Source organism: Centroberyx affinis, unplaced genomic scaffold (assembly GCF_046629955.1).
Source record: "Centroberyx affinis isolate AG114_WGS23_722 - 3 ecotype Tasmania unplaced genomic scaffold, CSIRO-AGI_Caff_v1 ptg002989l_1, whole genome shotgun sequence".
Lineage (NCBI taxonomy): Eukaryota > Metazoa > Chordata > Actinopteri > Beryciformes > Berycidae > Centroberyx > Centroberyx affinis.
This window is the reverse complement of record NW_027281095.1, coordinates 307,501-324,894: the sequence shown is the minus strand read 5'-3', so window position 1 is coordinate 324,894 and position 17,394 is coordinate 307,501. Positions and strand designations below refer to the sequence as shown.

The 17,394-nt window shown below is 39.6% G+C and overlaps 1 protein-coding gene across 1 annotated transcript in view; it reads right to left on the bottom strand.

Moving 5' to 3' along the window:
- Window positions 1-17,394, bottom strand: part of LOC139658987 (ecto-NOX disulfide-thiol exchanger 2-like) — a 71,294-nt gene that overhangs the window by 14,985 nt on the left and 38,915 nt on the right. The window contains exons 6-7 of the mRNA XM_071537190.1: window positions 11,713-11,819; window positions 6,207-6,327 (exon numbers count right to left, since the gene is read on the bottom strand). Of these exons, the coding sequence (XP_071393291.1) occupies window positions 6,207-6,327; window positions 11,713-11,819 (228 nt within the window). The remainder of the gene's footprint in view (window positions 1-6,206; window positions 6,328-11,712; window positions 11,820-17,394) is intronic.

Below are 17,394 nucleotides of genomic sequence, written 5' to 3'. Positions count from 1 at the left end.
ACTCCATGACATGCTGGTCAAGCACAGGAGCACATTCAGTGCAAGACCCATTCCACCGAGATGCACCACAGAGCGCCACAGGAAGTCATTCCTGCCTGTGGCCATCAAACTTTTCAACTCCTCCCTCAGAGTGTCAGACACTCAGAGTCAGTAGACTGGCTCTTGGACTATTTCACCCCTGTCAGCAGTTTATAACCCCATAATTTATAATTTGTAACTGTGCAATACCGATTCTAGTAATAATTTTGTGCAATAATTCAACTGTGCAATAATTATTTAATTATTTACACTGTTATATATATTGAAGTATGATGCACATATTTTTACATAATTCTTATTTCTCTTATTTCTATATTATTATTATTAATATTATTATTATCATTGTTATATCTTGTAGTATAATGCACATATTTTACATATTTCTTATTTTCTTATTTCTATTTTTCTTATAAGTTCTCTATGCTTATATATATTTCTCTTCTAGAATGTGAGCAACTGCAATGTAACCCAATTTCCCCTCGGGGATCAATAAAGTATTTCTGATTCTGATTCTGATTCCTTTATAATCAAAGAGGCAAGGGAAATCCTGTTTTACACGATATGGGACCTTTAAATTAACCAGGGTGTCATGGCTAACTGCTTTGTCTCTGGGGTTATATCTTGACCTCATGGCTGATGACACCCTGAGGAACCCTCACACCCCGCATGAGCAATCATATTTCAGGACGCCCTCAAAAACGAGACGCTTAAGCTCAAGGGGCTTATCCTGCTATTGAAAATAAAAGTTCCTCTACATAATGATCGTCACACATGCACTCGCTCCGCCACAGAGCGCACCACAGGTGTGCTGAAAGGCTGCAGGCAGAAAGCTCCTGTCAAGAGCTACAGTCAAAATCAACAACATTATTAGATAACCATAAAGTCTGCGTTTACCATCTGATGGAGATGCTACTTGGATTGAACACCTCCTATTGTCCCCCCAATCCTTTTGACCAAATTGTGTAGCTTGGCAGTGCCTAATGGCCAATAAACTGCACTTATTTTGAGTTGCTTTTATAGATTATAACTTAAAAAAGTCAAACTGTTACTTTCATCTTAGCTGCATGCCTGTAATGTTACAGAATTGACAGCATCATTATTTTTTTTTCTCAGTTGCTGTCACTCCACTGCACTCTTCTTGGGTCTCTTTGCCATGAATTCGCCACCTTTCCATTAGTGCTTTCTATTTGCACATGACCAACAAGTCAGCATGCCTTTTATAGGGTTACAAGGGCCTCTACCTATGCTAATCCACATCAACAGGCACCCGCTTCCAAATTATGAACAACTGGCATTCTTGGCACTGGCACTTTTCTCAAAAACAAAAGTAAGAATTTTAGAAACATTTTGTCAGTGACGCCCATTCTGTCCAGCATGGAAATAAATTAAGGATTAAAAAATACCTTCATTGTTGATTCCTTCATATGATCTAGAGAGGGCTGTAATGATAATTTTTTATCGTTGTTGTCATGTTGTCAGTCAAATAGCCTTCAGCGTGAGCCTGTTGTCACAATGTTTCTTTGTCAGCCAAATCTGACAGATACCCTCCAAGGGGATTTTTAATGTTTCACCAAACCACCAAAGCAAACCTTTGCTGGCAGCAACGGCACACTGAATTTTGTTATTTTTCCTATTATTCCTGTTATTAACATCTGAATCAGACCCCCCCAGAAATTTACTGTGAGGGTTTTCTTGACAATAAAGCTGATAGAGTGTCTTAGAAATGCTTATTTCTGCTATGGAACGGTGAGGGGTGTGTGTGTGTGTGTGTGTGTGTGTGTGCGTGTGCGTGGCTATGTGTGTGTGTGTGTCTGTGGCTATGTGTGTGTGTGTGTGTGTGTGTGTGTGGAGAACTACTTTGAAAGGAGATTTTTTGTTCTCAAGCTGTGTGTGGAAACATGATTAACTCACTGAGTTATGGAGATAAGACCCTAATATGTGTGTGTGTGTGTGTGTATGTGTGTGTGTGTGTGTGTGTGTGTGTGTGTGTAGGTGTGTGCGCGTGTGTGTGTGCGTGTGTGTGTGTGTGTGTGTGTGTTTCTCCCAGCAGAATGGGGGGTTTAGGTGAGGACAGTATTGATTAGAAAGTCTCATCAACTCGCTGCCCAGGGAAGCCAAGCATTTGGCCAGATTCTGACCAATTCCCCCTCTATTACATGACAGGAATGTTATCGACACTCACAAACACATGTTCATGCACGTGCGCGCACACACACACACACACACACACCTTACTAGGAGAAGAAGTCAGTGAAGCAGAAAAAGAAGATAAGTATATTTTCCCATTTACTCTGTGTGCTGTGACTGAAAACACTCAGTCCATTAGCTAAGCTTTGAGGCTTCTTATTCCAGCTATCTTATAGCTAGACCATCTTATAGATAGACCATCTTTCTATAAAAACCACCAGAGCAAATCCTCTTTGGTCAAGATTGCATAAGATGTAAACATCACGCTCTGCCCGGTCGATAGTGAGTGCACAGTGGAGATGTGATGATCAGCCTCTTATCACAAATAGCATGAAATATCACAATGTCAAACCACGCAGCCCTGCAAAAGCTTCACTAGCTGCCTTTGGTTGAAATCCATAAATAATAGTACATCATACATTATCTTATTCTTCCAATCCAATAATTATTTTGAGTCATTTAGTCATCATTTATTCAGAGATATTCCAACTCACTTCCATCTTTAAAAATGAGTATAAACTAGCCTAAACTTATATTATGGTGTTGTGGACAGTAAATGGGCAGGGTTCTGTTGTCTAAACCTATTAAGCTGCTTGGTTGGCTAGGGGCAGAGGACACTTCTTTGTTTGTGTGTGTGTGTGTGTGTGTGCGTGTGTGTGCATGTGTGTGTGTGTCCTTTCTTCTCACACAACCAGCTCTATAATTTATAACATCCAAGCCTTTCATCTTAAGCTGTCTGGTCAAGAGTGAACGTTTGACCTGAATGGATTTCCTTTCTCTAATTCTGTTGATCTGTTCATGTTGTCTTTATTGCATATAAAATTTATCAATGTGTAGTTTGTCAATAGGAATAACAGCAATGTATGTCCCTTTTAATTAGAGCAAGCTGAGGAAATATTAGTCCTATTCCATCTTTCATTTTATGCCACTTAAAGAGTTTTTTGCTTGTTTGTTTTTTTGTTTGTTTTGGGGGGGGGGGGGGGTCTGGTTTCATATCACATTTATCGTTGCAGAGCTTCTCAGTAGGAATAAAAAATGATCATCCCCCAACCCCCAATATGAAGCCAGAGGGGTGTGACTTTCCCTTAAAAAGATTAGCTCTATCTCCTGTTCTATTCAATTTATTTATTTCTTACTGTGCTGCTTTTATCTCATATCAGATTACAGGTTTTTCTCAATAGAGGTAATACTGATTCTGTGTGTGCGTCATGTGTGCATGTCTGTGTGTGTGTGTGTGTGTGTGTGTGTGTGTGTGTGTGTGTGGGTGGGTGTGTGTGTGTGTGTGTGTGTGAGATAGAGGTCCTCTATCCTTATAAGAAGCAGTTTGAGTTTTAGACCTTTAGAGGGAACGAGGCCATTTTGGCCTCTTTTCACTTCTTTTAGGGGTGAGTTTAGGATCAGCATTTGGGTTTAGGGTTAGAAAATTCCACTCTTGGATTCTCTTACACTGTTATATGTCATTGATCTGTGATGTTCAGTGCATTCAAGGAGTTATTCTTTGATGTAATTTACTTTTTTGTTGTACCCACTTTCCCTCAGCCTGCCTCATCTACTTCTACTTCAGTTAGTGATTTCCTAAATTTCCCAGAATGACTTTCAACAACCCCCAAAGAGAATGCAAGAATACCTCACTGCAGGCCACAGGTGGAGTCAAAGTGGGCGGGATCAAACATTTAACTCCATGCACTTGGTCCATGGTCCATGGTCTTGGCCATACCTTCCTTTTTGACCATTATAGCAGAAGATTTATACAACTATACGTTTGACTTTGGACAATACAACTGACAAAGATAATGTTTGTTCCTACCATTTGTAAATAATTGTGTAAAAATTGCACATTGTTAAGATCATTCACTTCCAATTTGCCTCTGATTGGTGTTAATCGGGTAATTGGTGTTAATTGGTGTTAATCATAGCAGTCATGGTCAACAATTTTATCTTTGATCAACAATTTGAACAGTCATCAATTATACACAAATTTGTCCCATCACTTGTAGTGGCAAAACTTCTGTTTTGTCTCCCCATAGCCTTCAAAATAAATGACTCATCTCACATCTTCAGAAAACTGCACTGATGTGTATCAAAACAGTCGGAGATTCTCAGCCGTAAAAGCAGAAAAAATGTGAGCTACATTTGTGTTCATGCTTGAATCAGTTTATGAAAAATACAGCTGAATGTTTTTCTTTCATTCCTGAAATATAACAATAATAGCTACAAAACTTTATTGTCAAAAGTACAACAAAATCAACAAAAGAAAAGCAAATCGACCATGGCATAGCTGCTTATCAGCGTTATTAAATGATGCACACATTTCAGACCTGTCTATACCTGGTTACATGTGATTCTCACTATGTTGATTTCTGGCATGGTCGATAATCTGGTTGATTTAATGACACGTGCTGTTTGTCATGCTATGGCTACTAAGTGAAAGACACATTCCACTTTGGGGATTGTAGTTATCCCCAATGTCAGGGACAAGCAACCATGTGCCATGGAGTGCCAAGAGTCTGCAGAGTTTCATTCCAACCAAACACTACGTCAAGTGATTCCAGTGATGAGTTCCCCCTCTCTGGTTGAAGTTGTGCTACTCAGTGAAATCACCTGGTGGATGAAAGCCTGCACACACTTGGCACTCCATGGCACATGGTTGCCAATCCCTGCCATATGCCCATTAAAATATTTGGACGTCCCCTCAATTAATTGTCCATTTGCCTCTAATCTATATAATAGAATTACACATTTTTGCTCATTCTGTTATTTATTTTCTAGCGCCACTTGGCCTTTTCCTTATCAAGAGAGCAGTTGTGGAGGGAATTACAGATCCAACAACAAAGATTCAACAGATTGGCCAAAAAGCCCTTGCTCTTTGATTCTGAGGGCTCTTCTGATCCTGATGTTTACTGTTGTTGTTTTAGATAACTCAAAAACGTCTGCTATAAAACTCCATTGTAGCTGCACTGGAAATATCTCAACACAACATCCCGTCTTCTATGTTTGACCACTTATTTGCGGAAAAAAAGAAAAACACACCGCCAAACAACAAAATGGACCCAGGAATGCAAGGTACATCGGCAATAGCTGTTTTTTTTAGGGTGGATTAGGGTTGATGGAGGTTAGAATAAGGATTAGGTTTAGGTTAAGGTAAGAGCTGAGGTTAGTGGTGAGGGCTAAGGTTAGGATTTGGGGTTAGGGAATGAATGTAGTCAATAGAAGGCCCATGTGGCTATTTCTCCTACAGTTACATTTCCACAGAACAAGCCCTGTCTGCTTGGGTATAAACTGTATGTATATACTGGAATGAATGGCCTCCACTAATAACATTTCATCACTATTCCTAAGTTATTTTTGTTTGTTTGTCCCATTTTATCTTCATAATTGCCCTAGTTTCCTTGGTGTTGATGAGTGTCTCATTGTGAATTGCCACTGTAAATCTATCAAATCCAACTCTGTCAAACACATCTGTTCTGAAACTAACTCTGTTCAGCAACAACTATTAATATTTCATACGTTATATAAATATTAACTTGACTTTCTCAAGCTAAACCAAGGCGTATAGTGGGAACTTCCATATGTTTTTGTATTACAGTGTGAATATCTATTCACACTGTAAGTATTTACAGTGTGAATAGGGAATGTGTGATAAAACATATGATAACATATGATAAAACATAACCCCCACCAGCTGCTACGAAGAGGAAATTTAGGTCTGAGGAGTACGCAGTTTACTGATGTCACATTATATAATTTATTGGTAATGAAGTCCTTCAAATTTGCAAAATTTCAAACAGACATCTCTCACTGCCACAAGTGCAAAGTTGCCTATACTGCAGCTTTTTCTGGGGCGTACAGAGTAAACTTACTTTTCAGCCAAAACAATACTGATATGTGTAGGATGGTAGCATCACAATACATTCATATCCTCTGTAGCAATATACCCACCTCCTCAAATTCCTATACAGTATCGGCCAAAGTATCTCTACCTGAGTCCTCAGAGTCCTTGCTGTCGGCAGCGGGGGCGTCCTCCATGTCATCGTCAGACATCTCCATCTCCTCCTCTCGCCTGATGCCCATCAGCTGCTCGTTGTGCATGTTTCTAATCTCCTGGAAAACACGACGGGAAGAGCAGCAGGTAAATATCTATAGGGCATATACAGTATATACAGAAAACACTTGCATACACGGATATATACTGTATATATACACACACTTGCCATTAATGTTTCAATGTTGCATTATGGAAGAGCTTAAGAGGAATGTGATTAACTGACCAATAATTCACAAACACGAACACACACAACACACATGGGTAGTGAAAGTCATTCCAGTAGCAAAAAGCCACAGCTGCAGACACACAGCCATCTGTCTAGTGTCTTCATGGCTCTCAGCTCCAGGCTAACAGAGGCCAGACAGGTAGTCTGCGAATACACACATACATCTGGACCAGGTGGAGGGAATAACAACCCCTCACTCACACACACACACACGCACACACACAAACAGACACACACATTCTATCCTTCCCATCCCTGACACCACTTGCACTGCACTCTATCTGTAAATGAAAACTAGATTTTGCTGCAGAGGGGAGTTACCTGTTGTTTGAACTCCCTACTTGTTGTCACATCTCTTTCCCATATTACCCATCACAGAGAAACAGTTTAAAATCTTGGTAAACATAGCCTATATATAAAGATTCACATTTTTTCTGACTCTACAGACAATAATTCTATGCCGCCATGTTTGGAATTAGAAGTCTGAAACTACATAATGTATGCACTCAGGGTGATCAAAGGCACTTACTCATCTCAAAGACCTGGGTCACAGTGTCTTTTTACCAACTTGGACATTTACCATGTAGGACAAAATAATCAGTGTGAGAAAATTGGGGCAATCACAGTAACATATTTTAAAACCAAGTTACACTTTTCTGTGACTGACAAATTAGCTGCCACTACTTGAATTACCATGACATGGTAAACCCAACCAATTGAAAAACATTTCTGAATTATGCACAAATACTACTTGACCTAGGTCTATTATGCATCATTGCCTGCTGTGACCAGCTGTAATTTAACTCTCTAAATTAGTGGTGTCAGTTTGACCTGCACAGAGACCATTTTGTCCGATCTACCTCCTTCCTGAGCTGATAAACAAGAGAGAGCAAGAAACAGCCAAAACCATAGGCAGACTGACCCCAGACCTGCATGAACACACACACACGCACACAAGCACTCACACATGCGCACGTACACACACACGCACATAGTGTGAGAGTGCATCTGTTCTATCTGTTATCACGTAGGAGGGCACAAGGCCTTTTCTCTCTGGTTAATACGGTGTGAAAGTATAAAACAGATAAAAGACAGCAGGATTAAAACAGGCTATTGAGCATGTTGAAGGACTAAAGATCAAAGAGAACTATAATCCTCCATGAATATTACTCCTCGCTATAAGACTGAGAACCTCTTGAATGCCATTCTGTTCTGCAGCCTATTCTTCCTCAAATGTTGTAAAGTGTATAAAGAAAACTATATCTTTCTAATGTCTGTTTGTTACATACTTCCTTGTGTCGGATCTTCCAAAGAATTTATCTCAGGGGTAGAACAACAACACAATAGAAAGGCATGCAGTAAAAAGTGGAATTTCTATGGCGGTTACAGCTCTATATTTTTTCCCCTCAAGGATGTAGCTTCAATTGTCCTGTTCTACTTCCTGTGCTACGTCACAGGGGAGAGGAGCTGATGGACTCCCTGGAGAGATGAAACAGATTTCAACAAAGAGAGAAAGAGAGAGAGACCAAAGACGCATCCAGTAGCTCATAATTTTCCATCAGAAAATGATTTCCTCCACAGCAGAAGCCTATGGTGCTAATACTCCTTTCACACCACAGACCCTGGTTTGTGACATGGGTTTGCGCCAATTAACACTGAGCCATTAACACAGGTCAACAGGAGATCACATCCCAGCACACATCCATGTCTTTTATAGTACTTGGTTTGTCTTTGATCTTGCCAACTTTCCACTGCTTCCTTTTAAATTAGCTCACTTTCTGCTTGCTTGCTACTAGCTGTTCCTGCACGTTGCCATAAATATGTAAATATAGTCACCAGCATATTGCACATTGTTACAGCACACTGGTGCATCACAAATAAAGTCAATGTCAGGTGGGACTTCAACACAGCCATGTGAATAAAAGGGCTCTCACAGTTCTAAGGATGAGGCATTACTATTGTGCTCACATTATTTATTGCATGGCAAACTGAAAAAGGCACATTTAAGACGCTGTCAGCAGTGTTTCATCCTTATTGAGTGTGATGGCTGTGATGGCTTTTTTGATAACGAGTTTACAAGTTTGGTGATATGAAGAGTTTCATTCCTATTCCAATTCCACTATTTGAAAGAAGTGCACGACATTGAAAGGCACTTTATATTAAATAACAAAAGTGACCAAAATCCTTGTTTTACAAAATTATAATTCTTATACAGACTTGATCCAGATATCGAATGAAATGTAAATGAAATGTAATGCTTTTCTCCAAAAATGCATATATAGTGGTTTGGACCTAACTAGCCTTGAGTGCAGCGTGTACACAGTCCTGACAACCTGTGTTGTGAGCTTGACCTCAAGTCAGCCAATTTACATCCATGACAGACTCAAAATGAGCGTGAACAGGGTATAAGTGAGATGGAGCAGGTATATAGCTGGTGTGGTGAATATAGTGCTACTTTTTTATTCAAGGAAAAACAGCATGCATATATAAATAAAACAAAAAGGATACACAATCTAACAGAGCAGACAAGAGAAAAAGGAAGCCAAAAAGGGAAAAGAGAAATAGAGATAAAGAGTGATTAAAAGACGGATATGTTGGATATTCTAGCTGATTGGTGTTTTGATTTGATTTGCGTCATTTGGCAACTTCAAAAACACATCAAGCATAAACAATGTCACCCAGGATGTCACAATCAAGTCACAGACTTAGTTCCATTGTGATCCTTCTGGTGTACAGATGGCGAGGCAGTTTGGCCTATTACTGATACACTGATGGAAACAACGCCCAGCCTGAGTGAGGCAGCGTGAACGATTAGACACACTTATGTTAGACACAAAAGGTTTTCAGCAGCAATGGTGACATGCATTGGGATTTGAACATACATTCAGCATATGTGCGAAAACCTCTATGCAAAGGCTACTGTCATTACAGTGGGCGTCCATGCATCCGCACAACAGTGTGCGGATGCATGGAGCCCCTCATAACAGCAAATCAATACTCATGGGTTAAAGTGTAAAGTGTGATTAATGTATCAACACACTAATGTGGGCAGCTCCCAGCAGCAGCTCTGAATGTTTGTTAATGTCATAGATCTATTTCTGGAAAGTCATTAGCATTTTCATAGATCTGCGGGGGACAGAACAGAATGAACGCTATTCTCTTTAGATATTGTACATGAATATTCACAAAGATAAGAGGCTCGCTGACATTCAACAGAGAGAATGTTTCAGCAACATGCTGTGACAAAAGCTTGATTCGTAATGATGTGTGTGTTTTCTTTGTGCGTGGTTACACCACAGTATATACTATATGTTTGTGTATGAGTGTTTGTGTGTATTTGTGTGTGTTTGTATGTGTATGTCAGTGTGTGAGTATAATATCAGCCTGTTGATTAAACCCTAAATCAACTGTTTCTACGCTCAGGCATTAGGAGGCTCTCGGCAGATCAAACTTACCAATCAGATCTTCACCACACTCCTGCACCCTCAATTAAATACAGCACACCCTCCATTAAACACAGCAAGTCTTCATGATAATTAATGTGCCATTTGTCAGACAGTAAATAATAACAATGAAAAGAAGCAAATGCTGTCAGTTTGAGAAAAAAATTAGATGAGATGGATGACCTCAATTTCCTGCCCAAACAAAACATGCAAATCAGTAATTTGCTGTGTCTTCATAGATGGCCAGAGGCAGTGACTGATGATAGTTCAGAGCAGTAGAGAGGCATCTGAGTTGCCTAAAGTTACCTGTTCCTGCTCACCCTGAGAGACCAAAGACGCATCCAGTAGCTCGTAATTTTTCATCAGAAAAAGAGAGGGAGTGAGAGAGAGAGAGAGAGAGAGAGAGAGAGCGTGGGCAGAAAGAGAAAGAGGAGGAGAGTGGGAGAGCTAGCCTGGCACTTACCAACACATCCCAGAAGTTCAGCTTTGAGTTCAGTTTCATTTTTGAACAAAGACAATAATAATATCATAATGTTCAATGTTTATCACTGTGCTGAGCCATCATCACTTGGCGCAGTGTCTTATTATGTGTCATAGTAACAGTATCAGTAACTGAAACAGTATCATGAATGCGTAAACTTTTAGGATGGTTTGCCTTGTGGGGATCTAACATAACTCTAGAAGTGTTAGTCCCATGCTGAACTGACATGGGACAATGACATGTGAGTTTTGGTCCTGGGTGGTTTTACCTCATAATATCTTTGTAGATATTAGGTAAAGGTAAATGTATGTATGAGGCAAATGTTGGGACTTTTGGACCCACAGTGCAATAGTTTGGCTTCAGTACAACTGGATTATGCTGTTTGCAATACATTTTTTGCCCTTTTTGGAACTCGAAACGGTCTCCATTCACTCCAGTTGTTTTGGAGAAGGCTGCTAACTCGGCAAACTCGTTGTGTATTATATTGACATACAACCTTCACCAGTGTTTCAACTGACATGAGGGTGAGATAGATAGATAGATAGACATCAGATAGATAGATAAATAATGACCAAATTGTACTTTTTGGGTGAGCTATTCCTTTTTCCTCTAGGCTTTAGACCGAAATCTTACGCTCAAAGAATTAGTTTCCTCTTATAAATTACTTCTTAAAACTTAATTTTAAGGTCTTGCTTGTTTTAATCCTATTGTTTTTTACTATTATTTTTACCCTCTATTCGTATACTTTTATCTTGGTGCCTTTCCATTGCTTCCTTTTATTGATTTAATTTATTTTATGAGTTTGGTGTGTGCGTTTATTTGCTTGTTAAAGCCTCCTGTAAAAACATCTATAAAAAAGTCCTTTTTATAATTATTATGATTATTGCTTTTCTTGTTAACTTACTCTGAAAACACCAGGGAGACCATCAAAAGATATGAATATTACAGGACGGCTGCTAGGATGCTAATGTTCTAATGTCCACATAATAAGACAATTATATATGCCTAAACATAACTTGAAATTGCTCTACAGAATGTAGTTTTAGAAAGGGAATTTGAACCTCTAAACGCTTATGAAGAAAACTGAATCTAAAAAGCAACTTTTTGCCTGTGATAATACTTCCTCATTTACATCATAAAGAGGCATCAACGTTATTTTTGGATATGTGATGAAAGTTGAAAAAAGTTTTAAGCATTTGCAAGTGACTGTTATATAAGTAAGATCTTACTACAACTGCATAGTGCAGCATGAAAAACTTTAAGTAACAGTATGGGAAATGAAAGTACCAACCTCCGCCTGCTTGCGCCACATGTCCAGGTTCTTGCGCTGAGCTTTGGAGAAATGGTCCCATGCCTTTTGTTTGGACGCAGCTTGGAATACAGACACAATCTGTTCAACTGTGGTAAGGAAGAGATGTGCAGATGCAGGGAAGGGCCAGAGAAAGAGAGACAGACAGACAGAGGGCAGGTGGGAAGGAGCAGAGGAGTGAAAAGTGAAGTCAGCTGGGGGCGTAAAGAGATGTGTGTGTGTGTGTGTGTGTGTGTGTGTGTGTGTGTGTGTGTGTGTGTGTGTGTGTGTGTGTGTTTCAGACCTGGGTCAAATAGTAACATCATACATTTGTTTTAAGCCAGTTGGGGTCACATATGTGGGTTTTACTACATAACAAAACACAGTGAGTGCCAGAAAGTTTAGACAGTCACAGGAAAACAACTGAAACTCATTTACATTTGTTTACAACAACTTAGCTGAAACTATCTGAACTGCTAACATATCGTAAACCCCACCCATCTCTTACTCCAAAGAAGTTAAATAAACCCTCTAATACTATTTCACCCAGGTCAGATGTGTTTAATATGAATGCTTACAATGTCATCTTATCGTTTATAGAGGGGCTGGGTACTGGTGCAAGGAGAAGAGCAGCGACCAACATGTTTCAGTGTGGTCTGGCTCTATGCTCCATCCACATACCATTTACTGACATGAGGACTTACAATTCTACTCACCCTATCGGCATGCATACACACATATACCTGCACACACACACACACACACACACACACACCACAAATATAATATAATACTCTGTCCAACAGTCTTCAGCAGAGCTCTAATTATCTAAAGAGATGCTATTATTAGAGGCATATTTCTGGTTGTTTTCTCATGAAATTATTTAAAATGGTAGGGCCCTTGAGAGATTCCAAGTGGCTTCTATACTTGCAATCAAAGCATTTTATAAAAAAGACAGGAGACCTTCCTTAGGGTCTTAGGTCTAAAATGTGCTACGTGTAGCATTTTAATTTTAACAAATCATTGTCACATTTAATTTTTAAACATTAATATAATTACTTATTGTCAGCTTCTGCCGGCCTCTACACTGCATTTTACATTCTGTGCAACTGGGTCGGATTTTGCAGGAAATCTGCAGCCTTGCTCTACGGGACAGAAGGAGATTGCTTTACGGCACAAAACAGAAAGTGGGCCACTGTTCTTCAAATACAAATGGCGCTAAAGCTTTCAGAGTTTCTGGAAATGGCAGATGGTGGAACGAGTGAAAGGCCTGTGGAAAAATTACTTCCCGCATGTTTATCTTCTTCGGTAAAGCAAAAGAGAAAACCATTGACCAAAGAAGCAAAATGGGGTTAAGAGTTTAAGAAACATTAGCACTAACAATACCACTGGCGTGTGATAGAAGCTACCAACTGTCTCAACATGTTGTCATCTGTTTATGGTAATTATACCAAAACATCATGATTAATTTGACACTGATATATTGATGTTTCAAAATGCTTCATGTGGCAACCAAAATGTTGTATTATATATGTATTGCAACTGAGTGATGTGCAAGTGAAGCCTCATGTTCATCTCATTCTGCAATAATGCTACCATGCACAGTGGAAGTGTGATTACAAATCTGTCTACCTACATAACTATTTTAAGTATCAGCTAAATTCTGCATCCAACAAAATGTCAACATCAGACTTGGATAAAATAAAACTTGCAAAGGATTCTTGAGGTTTGCTATTAACATTAGTCGAGTGCCAGATGGGTGATGGTTGACACATGGGGAAACAATCACATCACATCAAGTCAAATAAACGACTTCTCTGATATGATCTGCACTATGGTGATGTGGTAAACTCCACACATCGGGGACTCAAAGCAGGTTAAAACAAACACCAATAATTATTTCATGTTTTTATCTCGTTTAATTCAATTATTTACTAGGTCTGATGAAATTATGCAAATTATACCCGTCTGATATGAACATTGTGTGTTTGGGATAGAAGCCCTTTTTTTTTCAGCAACCATAACAAGACAGCAGTGAGAGCAGAAAATAACGTATTGCACATTTTCTTTTTGTAGACATTCTGCTGTTTGACAGTTACTTGATTTTGAGTCATCACATTATTAATTTTTAATCTACTCACCTGTAGCAGCTGCCAATACATCGCTTTGTGATAGCTGGCACGGCCAGCAGACATCAATTTAGAATTCATAAATACTTCAACACTGATAAGATGCCAAGATGAAACCTTTCATGGTTTCTGCTGACTGGCTACCTTCCTCCTCTGGAGAGACCATCATGGTGCTTTGGAGACAGCTTGTTAGACTGTAGCTGAAGACAGTGAAGTCAGCATTACAGCTGAATAGGCTTCCCGCCATCACACAAAACAATAACAATATAATATTAATAACAAGGCTACTATAGAACTCCCCGCGCCTTATCACCCATTCAGGTACATATCGCAGCCCCTTTACTATTGATATGCTCAGGGTGTAGACTGTATCAGATCCTGGCTTGGTTATGGTATATTGATATAGACATTTCTCTCCCTGCTGCCTGATGGTATGTTATGGGTGGACACAGAGGATTTTATAGTGGTCAACAAGGCTGTGTGTGTGTGTGTGTGTGTGTGTGTGTGTGTGTGTGTGTGGGGGGGGGGGTGGTGGGTGGTATGTGGTGTGTGTCAGGATCAATAATAGATTTCTTCTCAGAATCCTTAAATTCCATCGGTCAATGGGGATGGGAAAAACATAGCAAGGTTATAGCTTGGCAGTGGCAGTGTGTGTGTGTGTGTGTGTGTGTGTGTGTGTGCACAGGCATGCTTATAGTACGAGTATGTGCTCCCACTAACACGGTATGTGTATCTTCTGTTCCTCTGTTGGTGACTGTTTCGGCACAGGAATTTTCTCTGACTGCACCCTGCGCTGCTCTAATAGTTGCTCAATCACTAAGTATCCCTCTATAGTTATATGTATGAGAGTCCAGCACTGGCATTACTAGAACTACAGTATGACTCAGAGGATCAAAGGATGACAGGTTGAATGAGTACTACCTACTGTACAGTACTAACTCTGTCCTGCATACAGCGCCAGGATGAGGATGTTTCTAATGTCTGTTGCACAGGCTGAGAATGTCAATGAGATGATCGTTGTCGCTAAGCAAGTAGATGCAATATAACCAGCATCTGACTCAAATTATACAGGAACAACACTCAATTCAACAATGCCTATGGTATTTCTATGGTCTAGGACAGTCCATTCAACAACAACTAAATCCCAAAACTCAGTCTCAAACTTTCAATGTCATAAAGTCTGGAATTAATCCATAGCAAATGAATTGGCAAAGATGGACCTAAGGGGATTTTCTGGGCAAAATAGTACATTTTCTGATTCAGAATTGACAACACTACTTTGGAATGAAGCACATTTGTGTGTTAGAGGTCAAAAAAACATTATTTTGGTCCATAAAAAATCAGTTACAGTTTCACTTTCTGTGGAGCATGAATGCTATCCTGAGTTGATGATGACCTGATGGCATTAAATACTCCATGGAAATTGTACCCACTGTAAATAAAAGATGGATAGAGTAATTTACTGGTGCCTGGACAGAGTCCTGGCTAAAGCTGATTGGCTTTTTCTTTAGGCCTTTTTTTTTTATACCTCTGCGATGTCTGTGTGGTTTGCACTGTGTGCAGCACTTGCAGACGTGCCTAGCATTTATACTTCTGTGGCAGGATGCACAGAGCTTGTCATTAGACTTTAATACACTAGATTGCAATATTGAACAAGGTCCATACATTTTATTTAAACCGTCGAGGAAAATATAGTTTAGTTGAACTGGACTGCTAAGAGAATGGCTGCACACAGAAGTTTGGAGGAGATGGAGGAGGAGGAGGGGGAGGAAGAGCTTCTGCTGATATTGCTGAATATGTAAAATTGCGCGATGGATCATAGCAGTCCCGGTAGTGGCGGACCTTCTCTGCTACTCTTAAAACTGCTCCATGCTTGTTTGCTGTGATTTTGTGTCAGGACGTGAGATCAGCTACCTGAATTTTGGTGGAAATCCAATCTCACTCACCAATCAACCAACCACCGTATGCCCAGCGTATCGCCTGGACTGTTATATATCAAGGAAGGTGTGTGACATCTGCACGCATTTGGTCTGCAACCTACACACAGAACACACATGAAGTGCAACACCTCCACACTATGCAGAGGTGTAGAACAGGCCTCACCCCACCTTACTGTGGAAGGTGAAGTTTTCACTCAAGTTGAGATATTTCAACTCGAGCTAACACCTCCATTACTGTTGCTGTCTGAATGCAGACTACTTTTAGAGAAACATTTTTTCTTTTACAGGTCTTGATGTCTCAAGACCTTCTCAGCAAACATGGTGGCCATGGATTCAATTTCTGCCAAGAAATATATATGGTGATTTCTTGTCATCATCTTGAGTGAAATAATAAAATTGAGGCTGCTTATTGTATAGTCAAAAAAGATGAGTGGCCAGTCATTTTACTGGATCACACTTTCTGTTACCATGACATTCAGTAAAATTTAAATAATCAAAACAGCGACACTGTCCAGAGCTTTTTCAATAGAGGTAATTCTATTCAAGGTGGCAGGAGTGTGAATGCCTGTAATAATGTGTTCTTGGGTGCCAGTCTGGAGCTCTAACAAAAGCAAGAGCCTGGTAAATATGGATGTGTCTTTTGTTCACAGGTGTGGTGTGTAAAACCGCCTCACGGGAGACCAATCTCACTGTTGACATTTGCATGGGTGGAACCACAGCCAGTGGAAGACAAACTCATGAATAGAAATAAGTGTTTGTATGGATTATTGTGTTTGAAGAGGATGGCCTTTAATGAGAGAGGGAGAGAGAGAGAGAGAGTGACAGGGAAAAATAGAGACATACAATGAGAGAGAGAGAGAAAGAAAGGCAAAGAAAGAAAAAGTTGTAGGAGGTTGTAACCCACTTCAAGCTGGCCTTTCAAAACCAATACAACGAAGTAGATATCAATAAAAGCATCCTTATAAATATGCATCAAATAGGCTGCCTGATCTCAGGTTGCAATTCCTCACTATTGTTTTATTCCTGTTGTTTTTTATGTAATTTGCATGTCATGGGTTCTAAATAGATTTAATATAACACAAACAAAATGTAAAAAAGACAAAATAGTAAGTGAAAATAAAATAATAGGTGATTATCACACTGCATGCCTGATAGTTATGGCATGGAAATGCAGTTTGATACAAGGGATAAACAATCTGCCCGTATGGTAAGAACTGAAGATGAATGTACTTACCCTGTATCCCCAAAGATTTGTTCATACTGTACACAGTAGTTTATCATAAACGTATAGAATAATAATCTGTGCTTTTTGCATGTATTATATGCTAAAATGCCTTCGACTCAAATGCCTTTCCGAGACTCTGTGTCCTCTTAAAGGCTGAAGTATATTCCTCCAATCAAACAAGCCTGGGGCTGCTCTACTGAGACTAGTGAAGCGACTACAAATACAGAATTTTAGTGCATAAGAGCAACCATGTCTACAGAAACGGAAGATCTCAGTGTGTTCAAGTTGATTTACTTCAAAATCTCTTAATGTCTGTAAGGGTGTGCCTCAGGGATCAGTACTGGGTCCTCTTTTGTTCACTATTTGTATCAATAGTCTCGGTCAAAATGTG